This window comes from Asparagus officinalis, chromosome 4 (genome assembly GCF_001876935.1).
Source record: "Asparagus officinalis chromosome 4, Aspof.V1, whole genome shotgun sequence".
NCBI classification, from domain to species: Eukaryota; Viridiplantae; Streptophyta; class Magnoliopsida; order Asparagales; family Asparagaceae; genus Asparagus; species Asparagus officinalis.
The window spans coordinates 31249237-31264088 of record NC_033797.1 but is presented as its reverse complement, the minus strand read 5'-3'; the positions used below and the strand labels follow the sequence as shown (position 1 = coordinate 31264088).

General features: G+C 46.8%; 1 protein-coding gene across 1 annotated transcript in view; it reads left to right on the top strand.

Annotated features, from left to right (window-relative positions):
• The window catches only part of LOC109837102 (40S ribosomal protein S13-like), a 7293-nt gene continuing 6137 nt past the window's right edge, over positions 13697–14852 (top strand). The window contains exons 1-3 of the mRNA XM_020405188.1: positions 13697–13749; positions 13843–13915; positions 13987–14125. Of these exons, the coding sequence (XP_020260777.1) occupies positions 13727–13749; positions 13843–13915; positions 13987–14125 (235 nt within the window). The 5' untranslated portion in view covers positions 13697–13726. The remainder of the gene's footprint in view (positions 13750–13842; positions 13916–13986; positions 14126–14852) is intronic.

The following is a 14852-nucleotide window of genomic DNA, read 5'->3' as shown; positions in this document are numbered from 1 at the left end:
TGCCGAAGGTAATCCTACATCTAACCATCATGGTAGGTTTAAGAGTCTTGTGAGCGAGATGGCTTCCCGATTTTAAACTTTTTGTCGCGTCATGCAGCTCGAGAAGAGGGGCCGGCCGCAGAGGGTTTTGCGCCCGAACCTATCCTTACCTCGGATGACGAATCCGAGGAAGTCGCGACCGCGTCTGCCTCGCAGCCCGCTCCCGAATCGGAAGACGGGCTTTGCCCTGAGATTCTACCCATCGCCGCACTTGCTCGCGGCCAAGAGCATGTTCCTTCGGGCTCCCTTTCTACACCGGCTCAGGTCGAGGAATCCATCGTCGGCCTAGGTTGGGGGACTTATGCTGATTTGAAGTAGTCTCTCTTGGACCGGGTGGTCGACCTTAGATGGCTGGGCGAATCCTGAGTCGCTTCGCGCTGTATGGCGAGGCTAATTTACCTGGAATCGCACCTGACACATTTGGAGCATTGGATGCGGGCAGACCAGGGGCCTGACTTGGAGCGATGCTCGACTCGTGCCCGGCGTCAGGGTGAATGGGAGCAGGAGGTTCGAACAAGGAACCTAGCTGACTTGGAATCCCACGTCGCCCTTTTGACGACTCGGCAGCGTTACACACATAGACTCAGATGGACGCCTCCATTTCTGCCATTGCCCGCCTGAAGGCTGAGCTGGAATAAGAGGAGACGACGCTGAGGGGGCTCCAGTTCAAAAGCGGGGAAGCCCGCAGGGCTATTGAAGAGGCTACCCGAAATCTCCAGATGTTGCGTCAGGAGAACGCCACTGCTGCCTCAACCTTCGAGGCCCGAATCCAGAAGGAGGCGGAAGATGAGGCTCGGGCGGATCGGGCAAGGAGGATAGCCGCTGCTAAAGCGGAGCTTGCATCCTTCAGCATGCTGGACTAGGCCTTTAGGGTTAGGGTAGTGTTAAGACATTTTGTTTTACTTTTGTCTCAAACGTGCTTTGTGACTTATCTGATTGTAAGATCATAACTTTGTTCGAATGTATTATCTTTAAACTGATGGATGGATGAATATCTATGTTTTCTTGGTTTCCCAATGTGTTGTGCATATAATTATCCTTCATTATTCACCGTTCATATTCCGTGTTTTGGAACAAGCGATTTCAGGTTGTAAGCAAGCTTTGGTCGTTAGGCAATTTCAGACCATGGGCGAACCGTAATGGTGTGGCGAGTCCAAACCGTGGGCGAACCCTGGCTGTATGGTGAGTTCAATCCACGGGCAGACTCTGTCTCCATGGCGAGTTCAAACCGCATGCGAACTCTAGCTATAAGGCAAGTTCCAGCCGTAGGTGGGCTCAAATTGCAGGAAGCAGTTGAGTCGTTGGCGAGCTTAAACCCATGCGAGCCATGTGTCAATTCGCGGTCCTACGTGCTCGTCAGTTAAGTCGACGTGGCGCATCGCTCCGCATTACATGCGGTATAGTGTGGGGCTCTTTGTTTCCCACGCCCGATCCGGGCTGTTAGTTAAGGATCAGGTTCACAACCGTCAGTTCCTGGCCGTCCGCGCGAGGCCCTGAACCGTCTTGCCTCTTTCGTGACCGTTCGATCTGAACTGTTGAATCGAACGGTAGGAATGAACTTGGGCTGTTATATAGCGTTCCCCATCTCTATTGGAGAGGTCAAAGTGTTCGTCATTTCTCCCACGTTTAGGATGGCACCGCGAGCGAGGGTACCTGTCTCAAAGAAGAGGGGGAGGGACAACGAGGCCGCTGCTGCTGACGTGTCCACAGATGCTGCTAAAGGTATTCCCCTTTTTTAAAACCTCTTAGCTGGTTAATCGACGCGCGACCATGATGCGTTCATGGTTCTGATCTCTTTTATCAGCACCAGAGGGAGCTCCGAACACAGAGGGGCCAGAGCCTGAATCCAAACCCGCGGTTGTGCCCGTTTCACTGCCCGTTTCTCAACTAGGAGTGGAGTCTCATCCCAAGACCTCCTTTGTCGCTATGCTCGATCGCGATCAGGGATCTAGTTCCTTAGATTCTGCTAATCCGCAGACGCATGTTCAAGGATTGGAAAGTGTTGCGAGGCGAGTGATCTCCCTCGTTGACCAAGGCCATGACGCCTATGTGGATCTCAAGCAGTCTCTTTTAGATCGTGTGGCCAACATCCGACGCTTGGGCGATTACAAACTTGTCATACGTTGTTCGATGAAGCTTCTCGATCTAGAACTGCTCTTAACAAGGTTAGAGGATCTGCGGTACGCGGATTTGTAGCCTGACGTGGTGCAATTCTTAGCCTCGGCCCGTCGTCATAAAGAGGGATATAGAAGACAAGGAGTCCTTCATTGCCCACCTGGATAACCGACAATGTCTGCTGCAGGCTGAGATGGAGGTCACTCTTTCTCAGTTGTTTAGTGCAGGATCTCACATGCCGAGGGGGAGTCGACTTTGACGGGCCTCCGCATTCAGAGCGAGATCGTCCAGGCGCTCTTGCACGGGAGAGGCGTATTCTTCCGGTGCTGCGCCAAGAAGATGCTGCAGCTAATGCTTCTTTCGAGGCCAAGGTTAGGCAGGAGGTCGAGGACGAGGCTCGTGCAGTCCATGCTGAGAGGATAGCCAAGGTCAAGGCAAAGCTCGCATCTTTTAGTTTTCTATGCTAAGCTTGTAGGATAGGGTTAAACTAAAAGTGTCTTGTTCAATCTTTTGTTTCCAATGTAATGTTATGACTTCATCGATTGTAAAGTCATAACTTTGTTCAAATGTATTGTCTTGAAAATTGCTGATGAATGAACTTTGCATTTTCTCAATGTATGGTGAACGTACTCCCTTTTTGCTTTTATTGTTGCGTGTTGCTATCCATCATCTAGCTCTTTAGGTGATTCCGAGTTTTAGACTAGTTCGCGCCATAGGCGACCTCGAGCTTCGGCGATGTCATGCCAAGGGCGAACTCAAGCTTTGGCGAGTTCATGCTACGGGAGAACTCAAGCTTCGGCAAGTTATGCCAAAGGCGAATTCAAGCTTTGGCAAGTTCATGCTACAGGCGAACTCAAGCTTCGGTGAGTTTATGCCACAGGCAAACTCAAGCTTCGGTGAGTTTATGCCATAAGCGAACTTTAGCTTCGGCGAGTTTATGCCACATGCGAACTTCAGCTTCGACGAGTTTATGCCACAGGCAAACTCAAGCTTCGGAGAGTTTATGCCATATGCGAACTTCAGCTTCGACGAGTTTATGCCACAAGCAAACTCAAGCTTCGGCACGTTTATACCACTGGAGAACTCCCCGCAATAGATGAAGTCGGGTTGAGTAGGCCACGCGTCCGTTTGTGGACCCTTGTGCTCGCCAGCTAAGGCGGCGTGGGCACACTGCCTCGCATTAAATGTGGTGATGGAACACCTCGCCCTTTGTGCTCGATCCGAGCCGTTGGTTTCGGATCCCAAAGGTCAGGGCCTTCATGGCCGTAGAATTCGAAACGCCCCGAAGAATCAGAACTGTTGCTCGGTTTGAGTCCGTGGATCTCGACTGTCGAAATCCCGTTCAAATAGCTCGCCCGTCCTCCTCTTGAGGACTATTCGCGCTCAAGAGTCTCCATCTAACGAGAGTTGAACATCCCTCCTGCTCGCAAGATGGCTTCCGAGGTAAAATCATGCATCTCTAAGGGGAAGGGGATTGCTTCCTCTTCCGGCGCTGCTGGTACCGACGCGGCGCTGACCGCAGCTGTCAACCCGACCCAGGGGTCGACCACTCCGAACCTTGCTCCGACGCTCAACGTCCTCCAAAAGTTGGAGGATGACTTATGCAGGACAGCGATCATTGTCAGTCAAGGTGGTGGCAGATGCTGCGATTTTTTTCCCCACGTGGCTGATCGTCTCGAGGAGATTCGACGTGTAGGAGGTGCTCAATTGGCCAGGCAATACGAGCGAGAGCTCAATTGCCTGAAGGGGCTGCTATATCGCCTGGAAGAACTGGCGCATGTCGATCCTAGTGACGAGTCGACGCCCCTTCTGATGAGTGCTCAGCTTCAACGGGCTATCGAACGCGAAGCTCGAGAGAAGAGTATCTCGGAGAAGGAGGCCGAGCTTAGACACTTGCAAAAACGACATCGTGCCTTGCTGGATAGGATGGACACCTATCATGATGCTTGCTCATTCCTGGTGGTCGAGTCTGCCCGAGGCGAGGAGGACCTGAAGAAGTGGTAGGAGAAGAACATAAGGGTCGTTCGCCTTGCTACCGAGGAGTCACAAATCCTCCAAGGCTTGCGCTAGGAAGAAGAAGATGCTGAGGCTGCTCTCGCCAAGCTCCAGCAGAGGCAGGAAGAGAAAGTTCGAGCCTGACAGTCGGTAGAGCTTGCGGATGTTAAGGCTAGGATCGCCTCTTACGGCCTGCTGAAGTTTATTTAGGATGCTCTTCTTTTGTTATGAAGTGTTGTTATGTCTGGAATGGCTTATGCTTCTGATTATTCTTGGTTTTGCATTCGTAGTCTTTCTTTATTTTCTGTGTTGGTTCATGCTTAGGACTTTTAGCAAATCATTGGCAGTCAATGATTTTGATTTGCTTTCACCGACTGTTATTTGAGTCGGGCTAGCCATACTGTTTTCTTCCGTATGGTAAGTTGTTGGAGAGTTTCTCTTAGTCCTCTCGCTAAGCTCTCTCCTTTACCCTCGTCTGTTCGACGCGTAGGGTTGGGTTAACTCTGACCGTCACGTCGTAGTTTAGGTGGGGTAGGGTTGTTAAATGCTACCAACCTAGCCCAGCTAGTGTGGTCATTTGTGTGTGCGACCTGGTTAGGGTTCTAACACAAATTCTTTGTTTGGCAAGTTGTCGTTCGGGGGCGATGAAGCACGTTGTCTGGTCAGAGGCCCTCAATGAACACTGTCATTTGCGGGAACGATGGTGTCAATATAATCGAATCATTCAGGGACGTGGGAGTGTGACGATCGATTGTTGTAGGAGCTGTCGCATGGTGGGCTGCTACCCATCGATTGTTCTAATAGAATATTAGCACGTTCGGAATAGGTCGGGTCGTTCAGGGATGTATGAGTGTGACGACCGACCGGAGTAGCAATATGTCGCATGGTAGGTTACTATTCGGGCAGTGTCATTCGTGGGAATGACGGGGCCGGCTACCAGAGGTAATCATTAACATGATAGAATCTTGTTGCGATCGGAGCAACTATGAGGACCTATCGTCTCGTGGGGGAGGATCAATAAGTTGATTTTGCCAGAGGTAATAGTTAACATGACAGGACTGTTTGTTGCGATGTGAGCAACTCTGTGGGCTTACCATCCTATTGGAGATGATTGATAAGTTGATTTTGCCAGAGGTAATAGTTAACGTGACAGTGGAAGTTTGTCGTGTCGTCCTACGGGAGAGGACTAACGAGGAAAACTCGAAGGAAACTGTTAGAGGCAAATAGTTAACCTGGCAATTTTAAGAGATCCATCGTCCGGTTGAATGAGACTGACGGAGAAATGACTATCAGAGGTGGGGATTAACTTGATAGTTTGAAGGGATCCTAACTGTAGAAAAGTTTAACCAAATGGGGGGTTCGGGTTATCCCTGAGAATACTATACGTAGTATCTTTCGGGCGCTCCCCGTAAGCGGTGCCTCACACTCGCGTATATGACAGAATATATGAGGTAGGGACAGTTTAGCCTCGTGTCCTGGTTGGAGGATGAAAGGACAGTTTAGACTCGTGCACCAGTGGGAGTTTAGAGGAGTACTAAGGGTAGTACTTCTTCAAGAACTTATCGTTGATAGGCATCATGATCGTGTCGCCATTTGGTTTGACAAGACGATAGGCTCCATTCGAATAGACTGTCTCTACCGTTGATAAATGACATTCCCTTGCCCAAAGGACGAGTTTCCCTTGCCGTTGATAGGCAGTACTCCCCCTTTGGACAAGCGGCATTGAGGTTTCTGAAGTCAATACAGATGCAGATCTTACTGTTCTTCTTCAGAACTAAAACAATGTTGGCTACCCAGTCAGGGTGTTGTTCCTCTCTGATGAAGCCGGATTCGATCAGCTTCTTCACTTCGGCTTCGATTGCCTTCATGATTTGTGGACGAAACCATCTATGCTATTATTTGACAGGTTTGGCGTCTGAGCCGATGTTGAGGTGATGCATGGCGATTCGAGGATCAAGGGCATGCATGTCCTCATAATTACATGCGAAGGCATCAATGTATTTCCGTATGAGGGCAATGAGGCATTCCTTCTCTTGGGGAGGTAAGCTACCGCTGATAAATATGGGCTTGGGGTTGGCCTCATCGCCCATGTTTAATTGGAGGATTTCGTCCTCAGTGGGCGGTTCACGTTGCTCGAAACGATTGCTCCACTGAGCGTTGACGTGGCGATCCCACATTTCATCATAAAGCGGGACCCGACCGCCCTCTGCCATTTCGACGGGATCAGCTGTAGTCATATTGACCGTGAGGTCCTTAAACAAGTCGCCCATGTTGACGTCTGAGTCCCATGCCGAGGATGTCGATGATCGCTCATCCGAGCGGGCCTCGTCGAAGTCTTCGCCAAAATTGCAGAACAACTCCAACGAGGAAGAAGTATAGCCTAAACCTCTTCGAGTCTTGGTGAAGTAATTCGAGGGTTTGCCTTTAGGCACATGGGCGGGTCGGATGACCGTCTTCCGCCATCAGCCGTAGTTCAGGCCTCCTCGACGAGTGAAGTCGTAACCCATGTCCTTCATCATGCGCTTCGCTGTTTGACTGTATTGCGAAAACTGGGGTGCATGTTCTTCTTCTTTGGATTCGTCCCACAATGTGCGCAAGGGGTGATCGATCCGTCCAAAGATGATATCATTTTGATAATTATCTTGGGCGGGCACGACGAATACCGCTTGTGAGGACTCGGTCGTTTGTTTTTTGGTAACATATGATGAGTATGCAGAAAAGTGTAGGGAGGGGTCATTGTACAGCCTTGGAATTGAATCATTGGGTGTGTCATCCTCAGATGTCGGGCAAGACGACAGGTAAGCAAAGTTAAACTTCTCATTCAAGATAATCTCGTCCGCCTGAACAGCGTCGGTTACACTATGGCTCTCGTAGCCGATTACAATTGGTTCGAAATCGTTCAGAATAAGGCCATCGCCGTATTCGGGTTCACTATCAGCTTCGTTGCCGCTTCCAAGCTCCTCGATTGGTGGTTCGTCGGAGTCTTGGTAAAGCAGGAAATCCGTGAAGTAGTTTTCGACTCCCTTGAAGGGTTGCTTATCGGTCACTACTGTTTTCACCCGATCAAAATCATCCATGTACTTTAGGCATTGGTGTGATGTGGACGGGACTATGCGGTTGTTGTGGATCCATGGTCGTCCCAAAAGCACGTTGTAGGAAGGCTCGGCTTCGATGACGTAACAGGTCATCTCTGTCTTCATGTCGCCTATTCGGCACTTTAGATGGATCTTACAGAGTGGCTGGGTCCCAGTGGCGTTAAAGCTAAAGATAGTCATGGTTGTCACGGAAAGGCGCTTCAGGGGGACCCCCAGGTGCTTGATAAGTTTCAGGGGGACAATGCTTAGTGCGGATCCTGGGTCCACTTGGATTTGATCCGCTTTTGAGGAACCGACGTATCCTGTGAAGTACAAGGGTCGATCATGAGAGGTGCTTTTGATTAGCATGTCCTCAGGGGTAAATGTGATGCAAGGGACCCGATGTTCGGTGACTTGGCAGCACTGTGCACATTTCCCTCCCGCATCTTCTTCCCTCGTGGGGGAGAAGTGCGTAGCAAAGACGTTCGAGTCGGCCAACGCCTCTTGTAGAGCTTCCTGGGTAGGTCTAGACAACCGTAGGAGTTCATACATAGTGATTCGGGCTGGAATGTTCTTCAGCTGTGCGAGTACGTTGAACTGGAAAGGTTGATTACTTGAGCTTGGTCTATCGGGATTCGGAGGGACTGCTGCACACGGCATCGTGGAGGGTCTAGCCGGGTCCTTTGTCCTTGCAGGGTAATCCTTGGCGAATTCCTTGCCTGCTCTAGTGGCGAGGGCGGTTGCTTCTTCATCGGAGTCGGTGAGGGTGGCTACTGGCATTTTGTCTCCATCTAGGATAGCGGAGACGGCATTGCAAGGTTTACTTTTGGTTTTTCTCGAAGACTTTGAAGCCCATTGCTCGTCGCTGAGGAGGTCAGGATGGACCCACATCACTTGACCTGATGGCAATGTCTGGGATACTAAACATTTTCCTCATTGATTGTGAGGATCGTCGTTAGTAATCTTTAGGACCGCCTTGGGGAAAGGAATCACTCTTGCCGGAGCCTGAACATCCGGGAGATCTGTTCCAAAACTCAGGGTGATCATGTTCGTGGTCACCTATTTTTGTACCTTCTCCTTCTTTAGGACCCCCGCATCGTAGAGGACCTGAAGCTTATCCTTGAGGATATAACATTTGGAGGTATGGTGGCCGAGGAACCTGTGGTACGCACAGTAACTCGGGTCACCGGTTTTGTTCGCCTCTTCAGGCTTGGTGATTTTAGTAGCTTAATTCTATTGCTCTTGAGGAGAGTGTCGAATGTTGCCACCACTTGGTCTTCCCTGAAGTCGTATTGCCTTGGAGGGCGTTGTTCGAACGGCCTAGGCTTCGGCCTTTGGGCCGCTTTGGGTAACTGAACGGAATCAACGGCCATGATCTCCTTCCCTCTTGATCGAGGAGGATTCTTCGGCGCCCTTGGCTCTGCAGCTCCCTTTTTGGGGTGAGGCTCCTCAGCCTCCAGCCTCTTGATCATATTCTCAACCTGTTCGTCCTGGCGAACGAGTTCTTTCCAGGTTCGGGTTTCTACGCCGACCTTTGTTGTTAAGGCTCGTTCGTTCGCGATGCTTAACCGTCAGGTGGATTTCGCCTGATTCCGAGGGCTCGCCTGCTCGGGTAGGCTCGCCTAATCTAGGCAATCTGCTTCTATCAGGGATGTGACCTGAGAAACGAAGTCTACTTAAGTTGGCGGGCTTGCCCGTTTTGATCTGTTCGCCTAGGCGGCCAAGCTTGTCAGAAATACCGGACCCGCCGAAATGGGGGATATTATGATCAAAGCGAAGTCTGCCTGAACACGAGGGTTCCCCTGATTTGGTGAGCCCGTCAGCGTTGGGAGGGTTGTTTCTCCGTTTTGCATTTTTAAGATCTGAATAATAATTCAGGTTGTCATATGAGGCGAAGGTTTGGGCCTCCTGCTAGGCGAGGGCCCGTCATCGTCGCTGGCGGGCTCTTCTAGAGACATGAACATCCGTGTGAATCGTGATGGCGTGGTCTATGCTAAGGCGAACCACCATCTCTTCCCGAGCTGGGGTCTGCGGGGGTCGTTTGGCGACCCATTTGGCGGTCTTTCGCCCTGTGTTTTCGGCTTTCGGCTCGGCCTTGGTTGATCTGGAGGGAAGAGGTTCCCTTGCCATGACTCGGATAAAGCCCTCAAGCGTGGAGGCTTCGACAGTTTGGGGTCGGCTTCTACGCACGACTCTGTGGCGTTTGCAGGACGCATTACCACCAGAGGAGGAGGCGGACAAGTACTCTTCGTACTTGGCTTGGTCGAACTCGATTTCGAGGGACTCCACGGTTGTCCCTACAGTAACTTCGTCGAACTGCGCTACCACCATTTCGGCTGAGGAAATAGTTTCTCCCACTGTGGTCGCCATCTTCTGTAGGTGTAAAAATCTAATTTCCCGAAACAGGGATCTCGTTCGTATTGATAAGATTAGCTTATTACAAACTAATGGATCAGAAAAATTACAACAGAAGCGGAGGGAATGCCCTCCTTGTTTAACGTGGGGACTTTGGTAGCGATAGGACGCCTCGCTCGGTTCTCACACTGAGTCTGCTTCCCTTGGACGATTCAATCGAGGTTGTAGGTGAGCTTCAATACGCAGTAGAGGCTCGTGTTAGTCGAGTTCGAGTTTCTGAGCCTAATGTCGATTGGGGCCGAAGGCTGGAAGGGGATACTCTAGTGCAAGAATAATGCAAAGAACGGGTCTTCAACTTGCTTGAGAGTTGAGAACCTCTGGATCGGCCGACTGAATCAATCAATTAACTGTGATTAACGGATTGCCAACCGCCAACCTCTTTCCCGTGGCCGGGAGAGGCTTTTAAATAGAGAAGGGATGACATGGTCACTCCCTTGAATCATGGGATGTGACCATGTACTATTGAGGGATACAATGCCTCTCACTTATACTGTGAGCAGCTGCTTGATGGGTTCGGAGTACTGTGCTCCTTCCCTTCATGTCGTGGGGAATGGGAAGGCACATCCGGGTTCGACGAATTCGTTGATCGCCTGGCTGGTTGCTTGAACGTGCGGGCGACTCTCAGTCACTTGGACGAACTTAATTCGTGCATGTGAATCAAGTACGCAGGCGAACTTGGCGGCGAAATGAACTTAACTCGTGCAGGCGAGTTAAGTATGCAGGCGAGTTTGGTGACTGCGTGGAACTGACCGGTCACTTGTACCGTGAGCGGCCACTTGATGGGCTTAGAGTACTCTTTCCCTTCACGTCGTGGGGAATGGGAAGGTCCATCCCTGTACGTGACAGTGCAGCCGCCTAGTACTCTAGTTAGTCTAGCGTACTTGTTGTTCACATGACCGATTGCCTGGACATGCAGGCGACTTCAGCCCTTTAGAAAACTTGACTCGTGCAGGCGAGTTTAGTGTGCGGGTGAGTTTCTGATCACTTGACGGATTGCCTGGATGCTTAGGCGACCTTAGCAACCGCATGGACTTTATTCGTGCTGGCGAGTTAAGTATGCGAGCGAGCTTCGCTTGCTCTGGCGAACTCAACTCTTGGGTAGGCTTGACTCGTGCTGGCGAGTTTAATGTGCAGACGGACTTTAGGTTTTTTGTTGTTAAGGCAATTTTTACAGCCTACGTATATATTCTTTTTCCTTGCCCTAATCATATTAGCAAAGAAGTTGTAGTGGTTAGCATGTTTAGATGGTAACTTGTAGGTTCAGTGTTCAAATCCCGTAGCTATCACAAAATAAATATTTTTTTTGTATTGGGCCTGAGCATCTGTGGGCCTTGACTTTTTATAAGAGTTGTTATCTTATGAGAAGGATTTGATGTTTTGCATACCAACAGAAGTGGGAATTATGCCGGTTTTGGTTCAGGGTTAGGATTAATGTTTTTGGTTCAAGGTTAGAATTAATGTTTTTGTTTAGGGATTAGGTGATTATTTATCAAATTCTCTCTTTTTGTCATTTAAAAATATTAGTTCCCTTACCAATTTTTTTAACTTATATTTATTTTAGTGAACTTGTCAGCTCATTTTGTGTACCTTGTTATACTTTGAAATATATTGTGTGGTTGTAATCAGTGTTAATCAGTAAAGTCATCAAATAGGCTAGACTGTGCATGAAGACGACTTCCATCAAAAATATGATTTATAAGCGTGCTTTCATAGCATGGCTATGCTTTCGATATCGATATTCCGATATGAGATTTTTCCTTGGCTATTACTATTATAGCATCGACTAGACGATGCACCCCTCTTGATTGGACATGTTCTAGGTCACGGTTATCATTCATAGTTTTACGGAAGCCGTTCCGCGGTAACTCTGTGGTTAGTGCACAACATTTCATGCACAATCACTTAGATTAAACAGACATCATGGGGTTTATAAAAGGGGAATTAGATGGAGAATATAATTATATATATATATATATATAAACGGACACTTGCGCATTCCTGATATCCTGAGTTATATATATACAATGGCCAAAAGGCCAATACCTAACTTGAAGCCGTGTTCCCGGGACGATTTACGGGGAACCGATTAATATACATGAAAATATTCTTCTCTAATTCAAATAACATCTAAAATAATAATAATACACTTGTGTGTTGGTGACGGACATTATTTTTATCTCTATGATTTAGCCTTTTCTTTTATCACTATAAATTTAGAATTTATCTTTTCTTTATATGCCACTTACACTTACACGCGCACAATTTTTTCATTTTACATGCTTGTTGGGAGTTTTCTGACTCCCCTGGGGTTTGCGTGCCCCAGATTCGGGAACCGTTCTTTCTTCGCAGGACCGAGAGTATTTCGAGGGGCAGGCTCATCGGCAGTGATCACTGTTCTTTTTATCAGTTCTCTAGTTCAGTTGATTTAAGTAGTTATTTGGTTTAGGCTTTTCTTTAGCCACGTGTGGCTCTCTAGACTATGGTGTATTTTTCCTTTCTGTTTGGATAGTTGTGGACTTGTCATAGAACTCTGAAATTTTTAGATATTTCCTTATCTATCTAATTTCTTTGTTATCTTAGTTACATGCTCTATATAGTAGTTCTTTTGGCAATATATCTGTATACAGGAGGTTCTAGAGGCATGAATGTGACCATATGGTGGCATTGCCGGTCGAGTCACGTTCCAAACTATTACATTTTGGAATTAGGGCGTGACAATATCTCAGTGGCTTATAAGTCACACTTTGACTAGTTGTCAAACACGCTCTTTCTATAATAAATGAATGAAATTACTTTTCACATCTTCCAACGGCTGAGAAACTCATTTTTGCATGCTCTTTCTATAATAAATGAATGAAATTACTTTTCACATCTTCCAACGGCTGAGAAACTCATTTTTGCATATAACATGACAACCTATGGCGCCAAACTCATTTTTGCATATAACATGACAACCTATGGCGCCCAGGAATCTATTTTGTTCATAACAATATTGGAGGAAAACAAACTTATACATACTAGCCAAAGCTAGAGAAACAAAGGAATATCGTAAAATTCCTCACATGGATACGAAGAATTCTAAGTACGTAAAAAAGATAGAAACAAAAGTATACAAAACAAAAGTAGGAAAATAGATGTACTTTCACTTTAAAAATTCAAGACGCAAAAATAGAAATGCATCCAGCTTGAAATTAACTCTAAATAAGGTCTTTTTCCCTGATTATTGCCGTAATTTTTCGGGATGCACTCACATTTGGGGTTTTTTTTTTCTTGCACCTCTCTGCAATTCGCTGCTAGTGCCAAGGTCATCTTCAACGGAGCTGCAATTTAGCGCACCTATTTTAGCGCAAAAAACTCCCTCCAACTAGTTGCTAAATCGCGCGTTAAATTGATGAGGTGCTACATTATTGCGCTAGGAATGGCGCAACCCTGTAGCTTTAGAGTTTTTTTGTTATTCTGATTTTACCCTTAAACTATGTGATAACAAATTAAAAATATCTATTATATCTTATTATATAATTCATTAACCTCAGTTTATTCCATTTAATTTTTTTATTTTTAACTTTTATAATGAAATTATAATATAAAATAATTATTAAAATAAACTTCTTTTTTTTGTAAAATTTGGTGTAAATTATTAAAATAAAAAAATTTATTAAATATTTTAAATAGATAAAAATGTTAAAAAATAAGAATAATAAAAAGAATATTTTTTTTAGTGTAAAATTTTCTGTAATGTATTAAAGATAGAATAGTAATTTAGTATAAAAAGTACATCAACTTAATATAAAAACTATACCATTTTGTGTTGGAGATGCTGATAGTCTACGAGAGCAGTGACTCGTGATAATTTTGTGACCCTCGATCCGCTCTAACGAGCTCGAGCCTATCCCGTAAGTGATCGAACCCAATCATGCCCATTAGCCGCCAACTAAGGACATTTTCGGTATTTAGCTCTCTATTGCATATATAAGTGCATCAAAACCCTAGCAAGCGTTCTTCTTCACTCGAAACCGCCGGCGACAGAGAAAGGTAAGAAACATCGCTAAATTCCTCCGCCCGCCGCCCGCCGCCGCCGCGCTGCAACCATGGGTCGTATGCACAGCCACGGGTATCCTCTCTGACCCTCTACTCTTACCATTGTTCATCTCTCAATCGTTTCGCTAAAATCTCTTCATTCGTTTTTGTCTTTAAATCTCCGCAGAAAGGGTATCTCCTCGTCGGCGCTTCCCTACAAGAGGACTCCACCGAGCTGGCTCAAGATCTCGTCCCAAGATGTGAGTTTTTTTTAAGATATTGGATTGTTGAGTGATGATAGTTTGCGATTTGATGTGTTTTGGATTGTCAGGTTGAGGAGAACATCTGCAAGTTTGCGAAGAAGGGGCTGACTCCGTCGCAGATTGGTGGATCCTTCGTGATTCGGCACTGGGGATATGCTCAGGTGAGAGCGTCACTGGGAAGCAAGATCTGGATCTTGAAAGGTCATGGTATGATCCTCTCTGCTATATAAAATGGATATGCCACCTCTTTGAGTACTTGGCTTATAGAATTCTGTTGCAGTTGAAGCGATATCACAAAGTATGCATGTAATGATTTTCTTGATAAAATGCTGAAATATGAACAATTTCGATGTTAAGTAAAGAATCAGCCCAATGCATAGTTTTCGAACACCAGAGAAAAGCGTCATCAATTTTAGTGAACATTGTCTTTACTCAGCAGCAAAAGACCCCTCCTATTTGAGGTGGGAGACCTTCATAATTAGGTTGTCATGAATTACAAATATCAAAATTATGCTTGAATAGCTCCTGAGAGTGTGAGTACAGTGTAAGCATTTAAAGAAGTGATATCATTCTTTTACAGCAAGTGCCTTTTGCACGAATTGGTGCTTCATTCGAAACATCAGTTTTATCCATATAAACGTATGAGATTCCAATTTGAGAGGCTTGATTGAGGGGTGTATTCGGGGTTGGAGGAAAGTTTCAGGGGTAGGGTTATGGGGCACATGCCAAGGTGCTCAATGCTTATAGGGAGGGTAATAGGGGTGGAAGGATTATGAAGTACCAAAGGGGTAGTAGATCCCGTGGTTGGACAGTTTTCCGGAGTAAGGGCCATTTGAGTGAACATGAGGAGGAGATATGTGGTCGTACTTGTTTGATATATGAATTTTTCAGAACAGGGTAGGAAGTTAGATTTGTTGTCCATGAATTGGGAATT